At 42.5% G+C, this 17,813-nt stretch overlaps 1 protein-coding gene across 2 annotated transcripts in view; it reads left to right on the forward strand.

The window, feature by feature from the left end:
* fgd1 (FYVE, RhoGEF and PH domain containing 1) overlaps window positions 1–17,813 on the forward strand; it is a 40,263-nt gene that overhangs the window by 4,797 nt on the left and 17,653 nt on the right. Inside the window, exon 1 of one of the 2 annotated variants that reach the window (XM_085344062.1) lies at window positions 12,763–12,910. The exons of the other annotated variant lie outside the window; for it this stretch is intronic. Within the exon in view, the coding sequence (XP_085200188.1) occupies window positions 12,763–12,910 (148 nt within the window). Of the gene's footprint in view, window positions 1–12,762; window positions 12,911–17,813 lie in introns of those variants that run through there. 2 annotated transcript variants of the gene reach the window in all.

Here is a 17,813-nt window from a genome sequence, read left to right on the forward strand (position 1 = left end):
CTGAAGGTCAGAGAGACATAGTTCATTACATTAGACTCAATCTAATTAAACGTGACGCTCGCTCGCTCGCTCTCTGGTGAAGCTGAGGTCAGACAGGTCACATGACACCTCCACGTTTAGCTTCAGTGGTTGAAAGCTGTCATGTGGTGCTGTTTGTAGAATAATTCAATCAGGGGAACAGAACCACAGCAGCTCGGCGTGTCAACTGTTTTCTGTATCGCTCTGAGGACACGGGGTCCAGTCCTTAATCTGGGCCTCTCCTGAGAGTTCAGGCCTGACTATACACTCTCTTCACCCATGACTGTATTTCCTCCTGCGCGTCCAATCTCATTGTTAAGTTTGCAGATGACACTACAGTGCTCGGACTTATATCCAACAATGATGAGACAAACTATAGGACAGAGGTGCAACAACTAGAGTCATGGTGCCACGACAATAACTTGGTCTTAAACACCAAAAAGACCAAGGAGATCATTGTAGATTTCCGGAAGAGGGGCCATAACAACCATCTGCCTCTCTTCATTGGCAGTGAGGCGGTGGAGAGGGTGAGCAGTTTTAAATTCTTGGGGGTAACTGTGACCGAGGACCTGTCCTGGGGCAACCATATCACCTCAGTTGTACGGAAGGCCCAACAGCGCCTCTACTACCTGAGGAGACTGCGGAGCGCACACATTCCCAGATCTCTGATGTTGAACTTCTACAACTGTGCCATCAGCAGCGTTCTGACGTATGGATTTCTAGTGTGGTTCCCCAGCTGCACCAAGGCCGATCAGCAAGCACTCCAGCGGGTGGTGAAAGAAGCTGGCAGAATTATTGGAACAAGTCTGCCAGAGATCAGTAATATCTTCCCCACTCGCTGTCTGAGGAGGGTGCACAGTATCCTGCGGGACCAACATCACCCTGCGCGCCACCTTTTCCATCTGCTGCCCTCAGGGAGAAGGTACAGGTCTATACAGGCCAGAACATCCAGACTGGCCAACAGCCTGTATCCACAGGCTGTGAGGCTCCTGAACTCTCTGCCCCCCTCTCACGGACAATAACCATATCCAACTTCTTAATAGCAATGAACTGGTCTGCATTGGTGCATCATATCTTTATTCTCTTCCCCCTCCTGCCCCCCCCCCCCCCCCTTTCTTAAATAGATAACTATCATATCTGATATCATATCTCACAGTACAATAATATTGAATGGGTTGCATTGTTGTATTTTGTCATGTTTCTCAGGTCTTTGTCTGAATTTCTACGAACATTATTGCTAAGGATTGTCTTATTGCATTGGAGTCACACTGGGTTAAATATGTACACTTGGGTTTTAAGGGGTATTTATTATTTTCTTCTTTTTTTTTGGGTTGTATGGAAGCCCCAAACGCAATTTCATTGTTCTTGACAATGACAATAAATAAATAAATACTAAAAAATACTTTGGGGGGTTAGAGCCAGGTTCAGGCTTAGTGGGATGACTGAGAGTCCACACAAAGATGGGAAGTATCCTAAGGGTCCCCACAGGTCCAGATCCGGTCTGATGAACCCCGTTTAGGGTCCCAGAGTTGCTGCAGTAGCTGTTGCAGAGCTAATGCGGAACTCATTGCTAAAGTAATGACTCATTCTGCTGTCAGACGATCATGAGAGATTTTCCCAGCAGTGGTGAAGGGATGCAGCAGCTGCACTCTGAGGGAATACTTCATGTTTAGAGCACAACATCTGCAGAAACTTGCATGAATCAAACAAACCTGCTGTTGCAATCTGGAGTTGTGGCTGCGCTTTTATTTTCCTAAATGAATTTACGTGTGTCACTGCAAACGCGGTTGAAACAGCAGCGTTATGTCTGTGAAAGGTGGTCGCAGCGTGGTGGCGAAATCTGAACCGTGGAGGATGTTTGACGTTTTCACGTAGAAGGTCAAATCATCTCTTACTAAGTGAGAAATCTCTGTCAGATCATTGGTTACAGTGTACACAGACATTGATGTACATGTAAAGAATAATTCGTTGCGTGGACTGTGACAACTATCACCTTCCTTTGATGTCACGAAAACCATGAAAGAGTTCTCAAACACAAAGTTTTTGTTTCTGGAAATGTTTCTACAGACAAACACATCCGAGAAGTACGTCAAGCAGATACTGACTCTAAGTTTTTAACGAAATTCTTTTAACCGTCTATCTAACGAAGACCGCCAGCTGATGGTTATTTAATGTTGAAATGCATGCTGGGTATGAGGCAGCAATAAGACGGCTAGGTCCCAGCAGAACTTTCAAGAAGAGGACTGGACGCAATGATGGACCTCCTGATAGTGATACTGTGAGACAGTTAAAATACTTGGAGCTGTAATCAGTGAGGAAATCACTAGATCAGCTGAAGATGACACGGAAAGATTACACGATTTCAGCAAAGTGTCATCTCCATCTCATCTTATCCCTTCAAACTCTGGACCTGCGCATCACAACTTCCTGTATGATCATTCGCATCTCAAACGCATCACAAACCAGAAGCAGTCTGAGAGCACAACCCTCCGCCAGTGCAGCTAACGCCAGTATATACTTTTAATGGAATAGGGTTATATTTTTTTAAATGTAATCTAACCCAGCGGTCCCCAAACCAACACGGAATATGTCAGACAATATTTTCACAGACTGGCCTTAAAGATGTTGTGATCGTGGCTCAAGAGTTGGGAGTTCGCCTTGTAATTGGAAGGTTGCCGGTTCGAGCCCCGGCTTGGACAGACTCGGTCGTTGTGTCCTTGGGCAAGACACTTCACCCGTTGCCTACTGGTGGTGGTCAGAGGGCCCGGTGACGTCAGAGGGCCCGGTGACGCCAGTGTCCGGCTGCCTCGCCTCTGTCAGTGCGCCCCAGGGTGGCTGTGGCTACAATGTAGCTGCCATCACCAGTCATGATTTAATAATGATTTAATCATGATTAAAAACCCTGAAAACCATAAATTTCACACCGGAGCCTCAACTCTTGCAGCCAAACGACTAACAGACCGGTACCGGTCCGTGGCCCGGGGTTTGGGGACCGCTGGCCTAAGCAATGCAAACTGTATTATATTTGATATCAGCTTTTGGGAGTTTTTCAGATCTCTGCATTATCAATGTGATTTTTTTATTTATTTATTTTTTACTAAAAAACCCTGAAAAACTGAGGTCAAATATGATGTGATACTTTACATCTTCATGCAGTACTGTCTAATGATTGTTGGCTTTTCTCTGTATGTATTATTGTAGGGTTTACCTTACAATATAAAGCGCCTTGAGGTGACTGTTGTGATTTGGCGCTGTAGAAATAAATAAAATTGAATTGAAATGTTCACAATACAAAACAAACTTTTAACCATCATAGTTTCTAAGTTTTATGACTTTTTGTCCATTTCTGACCAATGAATCATGAAGTTGAGCTCGAAGACTTTGGTGTATGTGAGCCATATTTAATGGACTGATAGCGCGACTCTGCTCTGCAGTCCACCAAAGTTGTTTTTTGTGGTGGTGTTGTAGTGTTGTATACCTGTTCACTATTATTATGTTTTAATTTGCGTGCAGCTCTCCTGCTCTTCCAGCGCTTTAGGCTTCGGCTCGTTGGGTTAGGTTTGGTTTTTGATTCCTGATTTTACTTTTATCATTTTATTCATTTTGAGCTTCAGTTGTTGGATTTTAGATTTATTTATTATTCAGGAGTTATTTACTGTTCTACTGTTAGTTCTGAAGTTTTTATTAAGCTTCAGTTCTAGTTTATGCTTGTTGCTGTTTAGAGTTGCTTCTAACCTACTTTTCAGGGTTAGTTTTCTTTCATGTCCCGTGTTGGTTTTACTTCCTGTGTCTGATTACCTGATTGTCTTCTCCTGTTGTTACCCAACACTTCTTCTTGTATTCATAGTCCTTTCGTTCTTTTGCCAGAGCTTCTGTTTATGTCCAGTCCTCTGTATTCCTGAGTTTTATGTTTATTCTCTGGGTCATTTCGGGGGTTTTGGGGGCCGATTAAAACCTGTAACTTGTCTGAGAATATTCAAGGCTTTTAGTTCAGACTGAGCAGGCTGCCGTCTTTGCTCACACATCACATACGTCAGGCCTGATCTGCCAGTCACGGCAAAGAAATGAGCTTCAAAAGGAGAACAAAGTGTTTGTTCGTGTGTCTCCGAGGTTCATGTCACCACTCCTGTTCATTAGTCAAAGTGTTGAAGTTTGGCGTGAGCGAGCGAGACGGGAAACCACAGACAACGTGGCAGAGAAAGAGTGGCTGAGGGTCGCTATCCCCCCCCCCTCTCTTTTCTGTAAAGTTGGATTCAAATAAGCATGAAAAAGGGAGCGAAGAGAACAGAGGAGGTCAGAGTAGCTGATCTGGTGCTTTTTCTGTGAAAGGTCTGTCAAAAAACAAACTTTCCTCAAACATTTGTAAATGTGGAATTTATAATTCATAAAAAAAGAAAAGTTACTGCTTTTACCGTCTGTGATGGTTGTGTCTCAGACCACAAACGCACGTACGTTCCAGTGACGCTGCCATCTAGTGGCTCAAATAATGATGATAGGTGTAAAGTTAAAATGCTTGTCTGCAATGTTTGAGGGCCTTTTTAATACCAGGAACCAGCAAGACCTTCAAGGTACAAATGAAGTGTAAAGTCTAAAATGTTTGTCTGCATGGGTCTGAGTTTCCTTACTAGTGCACACATTTTCCTCTCAAGGTTTTTTTTTAATTATTGTTTTTAAACAGTCTCTAATTTTAGCGTGGGAAGCAGTGTGTGCCTCGTTTAGGCCTTCCTTACTTTGTGCCTTCGCCGCGGTTGTGAATGAGGCCCCTGCAGCTGATTTCCTCCATCAGCACGAGGATCAGTGGCGGCTGGAGAAGAGAAGCAGCTGATGTTACCTGCAGGCTTTAACGTGGACAGGAATAGTTCCTCCAGATATGAGGCTTTACACAGCAGACAGTGTTAGTGTCAGTATTACAGCTTGTGCGTGTTTAACATAGCTTAGTGCAAAGACTGGGAGCAGGAGGAAACTCCTAGCTTGGTTCTGTCCACTTCCTGCAGCATCACTGAACTGCTACTGACACTGAAGACTGCGGTTCATGTGCTGGAACGATTTCTTGTTTAATGACGGATGGATACACTGAAGCTGGACCAGAATCAGCTGATTGGGGAAAGCTTGTTATATACACAGACAGATGAACATGTCGGTATGTGTCACATGCATGTTAGTAAGTGAAGACAGAGCAGTGATCTGTGTCCCTCTGCAGCTTCACTGCAGACAGTTTAAATGTTAAGCACGCCCCCCCCTCCTGACATGCCTCACAACAGGACGTGTGCAGGCAGATATGAGCAGATATGAATGAAGAGCTGAAGGTTAAAAATACATCAAGTTCTGTGGGTGAATGGGAATGATGTGTGTGTGTGTGTGTGTGTGTGTGTGTGTCGGTACAAGTAACTTTGCAGGGACCTATGTTAAGTTGATACCTTGTGGGGGACACAGCGTCTAGGCTTCACTCTGGGACGCTGTCTGAGGCTCTACACCTGGATTCAGGGTGGAAAACAGTTTCCTGGAAATGCATCATGACACCGCAAGTCCTCACACAGTTAAAATGAACGTTTTTATGAACCAACAAGAGTTGGTTAATGAAATACCGAAAGCTGCAGGTAGAACTGAGATTGATACGACAGTTTGTACTTTCTTTTGGTTTTTTTCTGTTTGTTTGTTTTTAGTGTTGCCTACAACTGTTTCTCCTGAAAAGAAAAAGAAAGTGATTATTTTGTCTGCTGCAAGCATGTGGGTGCTTTAAAGTACCAGGACACCCAGTTAGCATTAGAAACTCTACATGTATAAGACAAGAGTCCAAGTATATCTCCTTCACATCCTTAGTTGTCACAGTAGATTAGTGTAGATTTAGAGACTAAGACTCCTGGATCATTCTAATGTTAATAAAGCCACTTTCTTTCTTTAACACATATTGTGCAAAACCATGTACAGCATAAAACATGGACGTAACTTCCATGCTGAAAAAACCAAGCCAGTGCAGAAGTGCCTTACATCGTGATTCTGTATGAAAGCCACCAGACGAACCGGCTGTCGTTGCACAAAGACCTCTGGCTTTATAGAAGTCTAGTGGAAAACAGCTTTTAATTTTGACCTCTGTAAACACTTTCATGTTGAGTTTATGGGTTCAGTGACACATTTTGGGTCTCATTCAATAAATAAATAACTTAATTTTCTAAATATTAGTTATGCTAGGTTTCAGAATCGAGGATTATCTGTGGAATTACATGAAACTGCACAAGCTGTTAGCCAGTTTGTGTGTCCAACATGGCTGTAACAGAAATGCTAATCTGAAGGCTTCTGAAAGCAATGGGTGACATCAAGGTAGCTACACCCATCTGTTGTACAGTCTGTGCACAGCAGTACTCTTAGCTTCATAAAAAGAAATCTAGAGCATCCATAACAGCTTCAAAATGTATATAATCTAAAAGTTGCTAAACTGAGGTCAAATAAAGCAGTTCTTTCATATTATATTGAGTTCATAGGTCTGCATACTCAGTGAACTAGACAAGTATTGCCCACAATTTTCAAGCCGTGACATTACATGCATTTTATTAAGTGAAATTTTAAGTGAAGCCAACTTCTAATTTTTTTAGTGTACTGTTAACATCATCAGTTATTTTTGCCTCTGCATGATTCTTCTGTTCCTCCACTTTAATGATTTTGTCAGATTTTAACTTTTCTGCTGATCACACACAGTTTGACGTGCAGAAACAAACTGTTCAGTTAAACAGGGAAAAAGGGACTTACTGTTGTTTCTATCAGTGTGGAAAACATTTTATGGTCTTTATTCAGTTTTACTTTTGTCTACTTTTAGTTCTGTGGTTGTTTTTTTTCCCCTCTGGCTTCTCAAGTTTCTACTTCATGCTTGCGCTGCTGGAACGTCCTCTGCTCTTTATTCTTTCATCTGCTCGTATTCTGGCTTTGGTATTTCTGCTGTTTCTATTGATTTTTGTCATTTTTTCATTTTTACTTTGAGCTTTTTTGTTGACACTGTTTCTATTTGTACTGTTACTTGTGCTGTTATTTTTGCTGATGTTTCTAATCTTTCCACATTTACTTCTACTGTTGTTATTGATTGTTACTTTTTTCTGCTGTTGTTTGCATTGTTTCTACTTATTTCCTGCTGTTTATCTTTCTTGCGCTGTTGTTTCTAATGTTTCTACTTATGTCTGATTGTGCTGTTTCTACTATTTCTACTTATATTTTATACTGTTTCTACTTATTGTTTTGTTTTTTTTGTAAATATATGTTTTATTAGAAGCAGGTATCGCAGTTGTTAGAAATTAGTAGAACTTATGCCTCCTTTTTCTCTAAACAAAACAAGACAGACAAATAAACAAAGAAAAAAACCTCTATGGGCCCCAATCCCCCGACTGCCAAAAATTTATATTTACCCAAGATACGCAAATAAAGAGTGCCAAGTTAGTTCAAAAACTTTCACATTGTCATTCATGGTATATCTTATTTTTTCAAGGTGAAGAGTATTTGAGTTCTGCAAGCCACATCTTTAACACAGGAACCTCTTTGCCTTTCCAAAGCTGCAGGATCAATTTCTTTGCGATAATCAATGCATATGATATAAACCTTTTTTGAGAATGTTGTAAACTTTGTATTTCTTTGGAGATCCCAAAGAAAATTACTGTTGGATTTGGCTCAGTCTTGTTTTTAAGAATCTTAGACAGGTAGGTAGAAATGTCACACCAAAAACCCTGAAGCCTTGGACAGAGTGCAAAACTATGTAACAGATTTCCATAATGTATCATACATTTTTCACAGAGAGGAGAGCAGTCTGGGTACATTTTGTGAAGTCTTTCCCTTGAATAATGTAACCTATGTACAATTTTATACTGAATTAAACAGTGACGGGAATTAATAAAAGGCGTATTTATATTGCGTAACACCTCCTGCCAAAAATCTGTTTCTACTTATTGTGTTGTAATTTCTGCTTTTTATTTGTACCGTTTCTGTTTATTGTAATCTAGTATTTCTAAATGTATCAGCCTCGTGTTAAATCTAGTAATTTTGCTGTCATTTCATTTGATTTAGTATTTCTACTTTTATTTATGTTATCTGTCACTATTTGCTGTTATTTCTGTTTTTTTCTGCTATTTCTACTTTTTCTGTTGGTGATATTATTCCCGCTTTCTAGTATCTCTACTCTTAATTAAACAATTTCTATTGACTGCACTGCCATTTCAAGTGTTTCTACTTTTAGAAACTGTAGTGGTTCATGCTAGTTCACATCCGCCATCGACCAGTGTTACATATACCCCCCCTCACTTCCTGTCTGGCTCTTTACTTTCAGCTGTTTTAAAAAAGCACCCCCCCCCCCCCCCCCCCCCCAAAGAAAATAGAAATAAATAAGTGTGTCAGCTGTTCCATTGCTTGAGCTTTAAAGCAGCTGAATGCTCTCTGTCCATTCATCTGTCCTTGGGGGCATGGATGAGGGAACTGGAGTCTCTGTAGGTCACCGGGTCATCCACTGCTGCTGTGGGGGAGGGGAGGTGTGTTAGTGTGTGAGGTCAGAGGTCAGCCTGTAGCTTTATCTCCTCACTTGCCAGAAAATAACAGGGTGTGTTTGATTTTTTTTTTTCTCCTCTCTGATGTGTGTTTGGGTGAATTTAATAATAATAATAATAGTAATGTAGGGGCGACCGTGGCTCAGGGGGTTGGGAAGCGTATCTGTAACCGGAAGGTCGCCGGTTCGATCCCCGGGCTCTCTGCCCTGGTCGTTGTGTCCTTGGGCAAGACACTTCACCTACCGCCTACTGGTGTGGGCCAGAGGGGCCGATGGCGCGATATGGCAGCCTCGCTTCTGTCAGTCTGCCCCAGGGCAGCTGTGGCTACAACCATAGCTGCCTCCAACAGTGAGTGAATGCGAGAGTGAATGAATAGTGGACCCTTTGGGTGCCTTGAAAAGCGCTATATAAATCCAATCCATTATTATTATGTGTGTTTGGGTGCATTTGTCTTTCAGTCTCCACAGACGGGTGGAGATTAACTGTCTCAAGGCACATTCACCTGAGGGTGTGTTTGATTTGTTACTCTAGAGCTGTGACTCTCCTCCTCTGTCCTCCTCAGTAAGTAGGGTGTGTTTGTTTTATGTAACACCGATGTGGGTGTGCTGTTTTAAGCTTAGTCCCAGAAGACCCGGGGGGTACATCCTTTTCGATCAGCCTGTTTGTCTGTCTGTGTGTCAGCAGCTTAATAACAGAGGTGTGTTTGTTTTTGTTTATCATCCAGTGACCTCGCTGTGGGGTTGAGTTAGATCAACTCTTTGTTGGTCAGGATTACTTGTTTTATTAAGCGAAAACAGACAGAGGAACAGGATGGAGGAATTTACTTCAAAAACATGCTAATTTCAGCTTGTTTTCTCCTCTCTGCAGCCCTTGTGGGTGCATACACTGAGTTGAGCTCTCAGTGATTCATTTCCTGTCCTCCCCCTCCTTCTTAAAGACAAACCTGGATAAAAAAAAAAAAACAGAAGCAACCTACACTTTTTAGTTAAACTAGTTATGTTCAAAGTTTATGAGATGACAGCAGACTTAAATTTGCTGTCGTTTGGGGGGCGATGCATTTCCCAGGTGTTCTACCCAATTAGATTACAGATCATTTGTTTATGTATCCAATCAGCTGATCTGTACTTGAGCTTGCAAAGCTACATATCTTACATCGTACCTCGGCATAAAGGGATGCACATACATAAAGAGACTTGCAGTCACATAGAAACCACTGTTTCCATTGGTTACTACGTGAAGGGGTGTGTCTTAACACAAACCACAATTTTTTTTTTTTTGCCACCTAAACCTAAAAAAGTTTTTTTTTTCTGCAAGTAAAAGTAAAAAGCAAATACATGATGACACCAAAGTGCAACACACACAAGACATTGATGGTTTTGTTTTTTTAAAGCTACTGCTTCCAATCCATCCAGCATCTTAATGTGCACTTTGTAGGTCTGCGAATCAGGACTTTTACTCTTCAGTGAATAATATTGACACAACAGTGTTGGTGCTACATCAGAGCACCACCACCAAAGGACACCTGGGCACATAAGGGTTAGGTGCAGGTATCTGTATTATGGACCAGGATGAGAATGCATTGGCAAATGGGGAGAGTCCACTACAACACAACATCTCTGGAAGCTCTTGAAAAATGTTAAGCTAGCTGCTGTTGATCTAAATCATCAAAACTTTAGCATCTTGTTGTAATGTAAAGATAAAGTTTAGAGGTACTCTGAAAGTCTCTGGTGTCTCTCCAGACAGTGAAACTACGTGTGGTGGAAATGCTTGTTATTAATAAAAAATGTAAACACAAATTGATTTATGCAGTGAAAATGCCTCCATAAAACAAAATGTAGCATTTAAGGGTGAAATTACGTGACTTCCTCAGAATTCTTAAACACTGATGACATACTGGTCCATTAAATTAAAGTTAAGATGATGAATGTTTTTGGTTTTTTTTTTTTTGTTTTTTTGCCTGTCCCGTTTGGCTCTTTTGCATCAGAATTGTTGTCTAAAGGCAAAGAAAGATGCCCAACGGATTTACTTTACCAAATTGACCATCCCAGCCTTGCCGTAATGGTCCATTTGATTCACCTTTTATTGTTTATTTTATTTTCACTTACTGAATACGGGACAGACTTGACTGGGGGAAAGAAGGGGAGAAAGAAAGAGGGAAAGAGAAACAGCTTCACATTAATCTGAGTCAGTTTGTCTGTAGCCTCCGCTCCATAAACCCACGTGATCAGGCCTCGCCTGTCAATCAGTCTGATGTATTTACACATTTCACCAGAGGTGTGGACTCGAGTCACATGACTTGGACTCGAGTCAGACTCGAGTCATTAATTTTATGACTTTAGACTTGACTTGAAAAAATGTTGTAAGACTTGTGACTTGACTTGGACTTTTACACCAATGACTTGGGACTTGAATTGGACTTGAACCGGTTTACTTGAAAAGACTTGATATTTTACCCCAAATACAAAATTTAACATGCATATTATATAGAGATTGAAAATGTGACGTCATTCACGGGTAGAACCGCAAAGGATTCTGGGAACTCGTGGCAAGCGGTACTAGCGCACGCAGGCTTTCAATTAAAATCAGTTATACAGCGATAAAAAGAAACACAAGAAGCTGTTGTATTATTAACTGCAATAGCCGGTCGCATGACAGCCACGGGAAGCCGACGGGTAAAGAGATCGGTTGTTATCGGATTACCTCGTTGAAGAGAAATTGTTCGAGCCATGTTTCCGAAGTAACAAAGAGGCGACGGGTGGCCTGGATTGCAGCCATTCAAAGACCAAATATAACGTCCCAGAACCCTCCAGCTCACAGGTTAGTCTGCTCCAAGCATTTACACAAAGGTCAGTGTTTTTTAGTAGTTAATGCGTCATTTTCATAACATAATTAGTGATATAGGTTACAAGCAAGTCTGGCGCTGAACAGAAATTGTCGCGCTATGCTCCTTTATTTATTGTGCATAAATAGTGAATTGTCCTGACACAATATTGTGTTTCGCTTCTGTTATTATGGTACATTGACAAAAACATATACTTTTATTCACAGGATAAAACAGGTTTTTTGTATCACTAATTGCCCAGTACGATTACAGCATACAGTATTATTGTCACTGCTACATTTCTGTAATGCTACCAGAAATTATTTCCACTACTAATTAATTACCGTTGAGCTCAAAGGTCCTATTAATAAACGGTTAACGAATGTGTATTTATGACGACGATTTGTGAGACTGGTAAACTTATGATACGTACGATGGTCTTTCGTTCTACACGGTGCATTTCAAGGTCCTGTACCCATCCGTCGGTAAACTGTACCTGGGCTTGTTGCAGTGACCTGAAGTTACTAAACTTCATGAGTGTATGCACTCACTCCAAGAACCGTATAATTATAAATATGCATATAAATATGCTAAGATGAGATAGCTGACTTCATCTAACTAGCAAATGTTGTCCAGGCTACGTTGGTGATACAGTTTTTTTTAATGTGTATGATATTTTTGTCATGCGATTTTAAAGCCGGTCCTACAACCGCATCCAAGAATAACATGCAGCTTATCTCAGAACTGTCGGTGAAAATTATTCTTGGAGCTAGGTTTAATTGAGCTGCATTTTAAAGAGGTGCAATTTCACAATTTGTGTATATTTTCTAAGTTCACTATTTTGTCATGTGTTGAGAAAAACACAGATTTTAAAATTACATGGTCTAACATTTACATTTAGCATAACTGCAACATTATTTTTTCGTTGTTTTTTTTTTTTAAAGACTCGAAAGGACTTGAAATTCAAAGTTTCAGACTTGTGACTTGACTCGGACTTTTACACCAGTGACTTGAGACTCGACTCTGACTTGCCTGACATTACTTGAGACTTACTTGAGACTTGCAAAACAATGACTTGGTCCCACCTCTGCATTTCACTACCACCACCATCACACCCCCATCTCCCCCTCTCTGTATCTTCTTAATTTGTTGTCATGGAAACCAAAATGGAGGACTGAGAGCCCCCCCTCCCCCTTATCTCACTAGCTCTCTCTCGCTCTCTCCCCTCCTCCACTCGCTGTGCCGCCGCCCGCCGCTCACACACCGGGCAGCCCCCTGAATCAAACCGAGCGGATATAACCTACTTATCCATCCCGAAGCAGCAGCCTGCAGGTCTGCGGTCGGTCCGGACCGTCGGTCTGTCGGTGTGTCTGTGAGTCCGAGCCGGTCCGGTGGGTTCCCGTGTGTATGTGCGTGCGTGTGCGTGGCTCTGACCCGGTTTCTTCGGCTGCTGTGGACCGGGAGAGCCGCTCTCTCCCCGCACCAACATTTTCTTTAATGACCGGATTTGTGTTTTGCTGCGCGATGTACATGGACAGAAGCAGCCTGACCAGGGGTGAGTCTCCGGCAGCATCACATACATCTGCACCGCGTGCACACACACTCCATATACCTGCTGACAGGCGTTGCACGGGCTCGCGCGCACACGCACGGCTGCAGCCTCGCCGTGCTCGGCGCGTCCCGTTTGCCTTTATTTTATTCGGATAAATATTTTTTTTACATCACTAGAATAATCCTGATGATGGGGGAGGTGGGGGTGGGGGAGGGTGTTTGGGGGTGACATACGCGCGCTCACTCCGGCTGTCGTGCACGCGCACACACTGACCGACATCTCGCTGCAGTGAATGTAGGCTAGTATGGCTGCATGATACTGCGTCTGCCAGATGTGAGGCTGCTGCTGCTCTCAGCTCAGCTGAAACAGGCTTCATTCATGTGTCGATATCCGACACATGTCATCTGATCGATTCTCTGCTTTATTCCATCATCACTCACACTGAATCAGAAACATCAGACAGACAGGAACCAATGAGGAGGCTCCATCACAGCCAGTCCATCACAGCCAGACTCGGTGTGTGTGTGTGTGTGTGTGTGTGTGTGTGTGTGTGTGTGTGTGTGTGTGTGTGTGTGTGATTTATTGATGGGCTCCTGATCCATCGATGTTAAATGTGGCTGTTCATCCCAGGCTGATGTGGCTGCACAGCAGGATGGAGATGGTGTGATCTGAGTTTCTGTCTGAGCTGGTTTGTTTCTGCAGACAGACGCGGACACACCCCCTCCACACACACGGACACACACACACACACACTGAGCCTCATAGTGGTAAAATGATGAAGGTGAATTCAGCAGAATGGGCAGGTCGAGCATTAAATGTTCCTAAAGCTCTGTGCGACACGTCCCCAATATTATTGTTATCCATTTAGTCTTTAAATGATACCTCTATGAGTTCCTTACATTTCATATCATTTAGAAAGCTTGTGTTAAGTCTCAAGTATGCATTTTTTCTCTTTATTACCCCAAAATGAAGTTAAATAAACAGCTGAGTGGTTCAATAGGTCTCCAGCCTGAATACAGCAGTCTTTGATCGTCTGTCTATGAGTTAATAATGAATCCATCATTCCCAGTTCACTTCACATTTTTAGAGTTGTCCAGGCATTTGGAGAGAGTCTCTTAAGAGTTGTATTTAATATGAATATTCCAATTTCCAACACATATTAGAACTCCCAGGGCCTCTGATGTGATCAAATTAAACACCTATGGAATGACAGAACTGCCCTGGAGTGTGATTTCCTGGTGATCAAGGCATCCAGCATCCCTATGAATCGCTGACTTAAATGACTAGAAACTTTAGTCTGTTTGAAATTATGCCACACCCCAAATTACATGGAGCTTCAGTCATCTATGTGCTTGATTTTGCATTTGAATTGTTTGTTTGTTTGTTTTAAAAAACCTTGCCAGCAATAAGCGAAACCTGTTAAAGAGCCTCACCAGTCTCCATAATAACCATAAGACTCGTAGGGATGACTTGAAACCCACACTGACCTCCAGAGCCCCCATCTTTGCTCAGGTGTGGGTTCCCTACTAATCAGAAGGTTGGTGGTACGATCCCAGGCTCCTGTTTGGTTGTGTGCCGATGGTCTGTAGGTGCGCTGCAGAGCTTTGCGGCCGCCCTCTATATGATGTATTTGCATTTTGTCTGAAGGGGGCAGTGCCAAAAATACGTGGGCTGCTCGAGGTTATCTTTGTGCTGCTGTTGCTCCTCTAGCTCGCCCTGCTGCTGAGACAGGAGTCTGACATAGACGAAGAACTTCTGCGTTAAAACTGAAAACCGTCTTTCTTTTGTAGCCATTTTGTGATGGGTTTCTTCCTCGTTGTAGTCACCTGCTGTTGTTCCCTTTCTTGTTCCAACTTTTCATACAATCATCGCTCCACCTACACGTTGCTCACTGACGTCAGGCTCCACACTGTTGGCTTTTTGAAGGACTTCACCCAAGTTTGTCTCTCTTGTCTCTTTGTTTGTTGAATTCCCACCAGCGCTCTCTCGCTGAGTAGCCAGCGAGCACAAAAGTATGAGCAGGAATCAGCTTTCAGACCATTCTCATTCCCAGGACATCAAATACTGCAGTTTTGTCACTGTTGGCATCTCAGAGAAACCAAAAGGTTTCCTGTGGGGTTGATGTGCGATGCACCAGGTTACACCGATGATGGCATTGGGCTCTCAGTCCTAACCAATAATTATAAAGAAACTGTTGGCTTCTCATTAGGTATTATTTTCTATAACCAAGTAGTTTTCAGTTCTCTAACCAAAAACCTCCTTGTGATTGTTTTGGCTCTAACAGATTCCCTGCAGTTTGTGTTGAAGTTGCCAACTTGTCACAGAGCGGTAGTGAAACTTTGAATTAAAGATGGCCTCCATTTCCGGTTTCAAATCAAATCAAATCAAATCACTTTTTATTGTCACATCACATGTGCAGGCACACTGGCACAGCACATGCGAGTGAAATTCTTGTGTGCGAGCCCCACAAGCAACAGAGATGTGCAAACACAACAACACAAACGAGCAAAATACAAGAATGGCCAACCTGAAACTAATAAATATATGTACAATATATAATAGTGTATGCATTTCTGGATGTGTATACTAAATATTTTCCTGCGTGTGTGTGTGTGTGTGTGTGTGTGTGTGTGTGTGTGTGTGTGTATGTATACACATTTTTACAAATTAAATAGTAAAAAAATAAAATAAAATAAAATAATAATAATTCGTACCTTTTGCTGTTTCACCTCTGCTTGGTAGACAACTACCGACAACCACGACAGTTTGCTAGTGAGCAAAGCAGCGAGGTTTTCGGCGAATCGTCCTCATTGTGCCCGGTTTTGAGTAATTGCCACCGACCTCCAGCAGCCACTTGTCAGACAGTTGGGTAAAACAGTTTTTTCCCTAGTGGCTGGCATTGCCAGCGGCTTTCCAACCACGCTCTTGGCCTGTGTTGCAACTAGGTGCCAACCTTCGGCGTACCATATTGTCACATCTAGCTTTAAAGAGTCCATATCCCTGAAAAAAACGTCAGTTTTGGATGCTTTGCCCTGTTTTAGGGTTCTGGTCTGAAACATCACTCCAGACATGGATTATAAAACATCTCTGCTGTTAAAGGTTTTATTAAGGTGTCAAGCTTGGCTTGGAATATGGAGGATTTGGGTAGATGACAACAAACTGCTGCTCTTCCTAAATATGTTACTAAACAAAGGTGTACTTGGTTTTAGACAGGGAGGGTATATATTTAGATATGATTTTTATGATCACGGCGAGGTGGATGTTCCTTTGGATTTTTACAGGGCTATATTTGTAAATGTTCAAAGTCAAATGAAGGAGCTTGAAGAGTAAAAATATACATCAGTTCAATCCAACCAATGAAAACAACGACACGAGTAACTCAAAAGAACGCCGCAGCAGAACATGAAACTCGGCAGACGGATGCGTGAGCTTCATTTAAAATGGGAACTGAGGATTTTGTGTCTCACTGTTCACATGTCAAAAAGTATCAACAGTGCTGAAAAAAAGATGACCTACAAACCCGTTAATCAGCTTACAGACCCACCTGTCTCTGACCAGCTTTGAGTGATGATAGACTGACCTGTAAAGCTTTTCTCCAGCAGCTGACCTACCTGCACACACAACTCACAGACCAAACCCTTACAAGGATTAAGCAACTGGGGGTGGCGTGGTGGCGAGCACTGTTGCCTCAAAGCAAGAAGGTCCGGGTTTTGAATTTGCATGTTCTCCTCGTTACTGCATGGATTGTCTCCAGGTACTCTGGGTTCCTCCCACTGTCCAAAGACATGCAAGAAGGTAGACACCTTTTCCTATCTTGAGTCTTGCCTCATGACAGCAGGGATACGCTCGATCTAAACTTGGATTAGATAAGAGAAAGAAAAGAGATGGATTACAATATACTGGCTATCAGCTTCTGGCTGAGTCTGTCAATGCTTGTTTTTATTGATTGGGTGGCTGGGAGGGAGGGAGGGAGGGAAGGCATGTTTACTAATCTGGAGGTTCAACTCCTTGAGAATTTAACTCTGATTACCAAATGTAGTGCAGTCTGAGGATGTTCACGGGTAGCGACCCATAGCCAAAAGGTTCACAAATAATTTCAGTAATAAAGTCAATTATATTTGTATCTGCATGAGCTCTGCACTGTGACTATGCCAAGGCTGCGCTGGTCCATTGTGGTGAAGAGGGGCTTGTGTAAGGATGAAGGCGAGCTACACTCACCGATGGCCTTGAAAGAAAAATATCTGTGATAAAAGCGGCAGAAACGAGCCTGAAGAAACCCGGGAAGACTGAGGGTGTTGGCAGGTCTGAGTGAGGAGCAAAATCAAGGCGTGAACGTCGGTGGACAGCAGAATGTTACCAATCGGTTAGTCAGGACCTTTTCATGAAGCCTCGAGCTGAAGTCTTCTCTGTCTTCTTATTGTTTTAAACCTTGATGTGATGAGCAAGGGGCGGAGCTAACTGAGAGAGAGAGAGGGTACTAGGTGACTGAAAGTCATTACCCAATCAGTCATTAGCACATCCTGGATAATGTTTTAACTCTTAGAATGACCATAATTTATAAAATAGGCTGAATGTTTTGTTGAGTATGACCTGAAACCCACGACTGGGCCCAATTAAAGTTTGATTTCTGTGGTGAAATCGTGGATTCATGAGGTCAGAGAGTGACTTCCAAGGCGTCATCCAAACATGGTGGCCACGCCTAAGGTGCTGCCCCACTACCTAGACGACCGGAGACTGAAACCAGGACAGAAACACCTACAGACCAAATTGTGCCAAATAGTTCAGCTTTTAAAAAAATCCCCAAAACTAGAACCTTCTTAGTCAAAGAAATTCACTGCAGCAGAGGCATCGTTAGACGGAGCGCTCCAAGAGTTTTGAAGGAACTTCAAAAGGAGAAGAAAATCTC

This window comes from Diplotaxodon limnothrissa, linkage group LG20, assembly GCF_057381915.1.
Source record: "Diplotaxodon limnothrissa isolate DT_005_m linkage group LG20, D_limnothrissa_male_GT1.1, whole genome shotgun sequence".
NCBI classification, from domain to species: Eukaryota; Metazoa; Chordata; class Actinopteri; order Cichliformes; family Cichlidae; genus Diplotaxodon; species Diplotaxodon limnothrissa.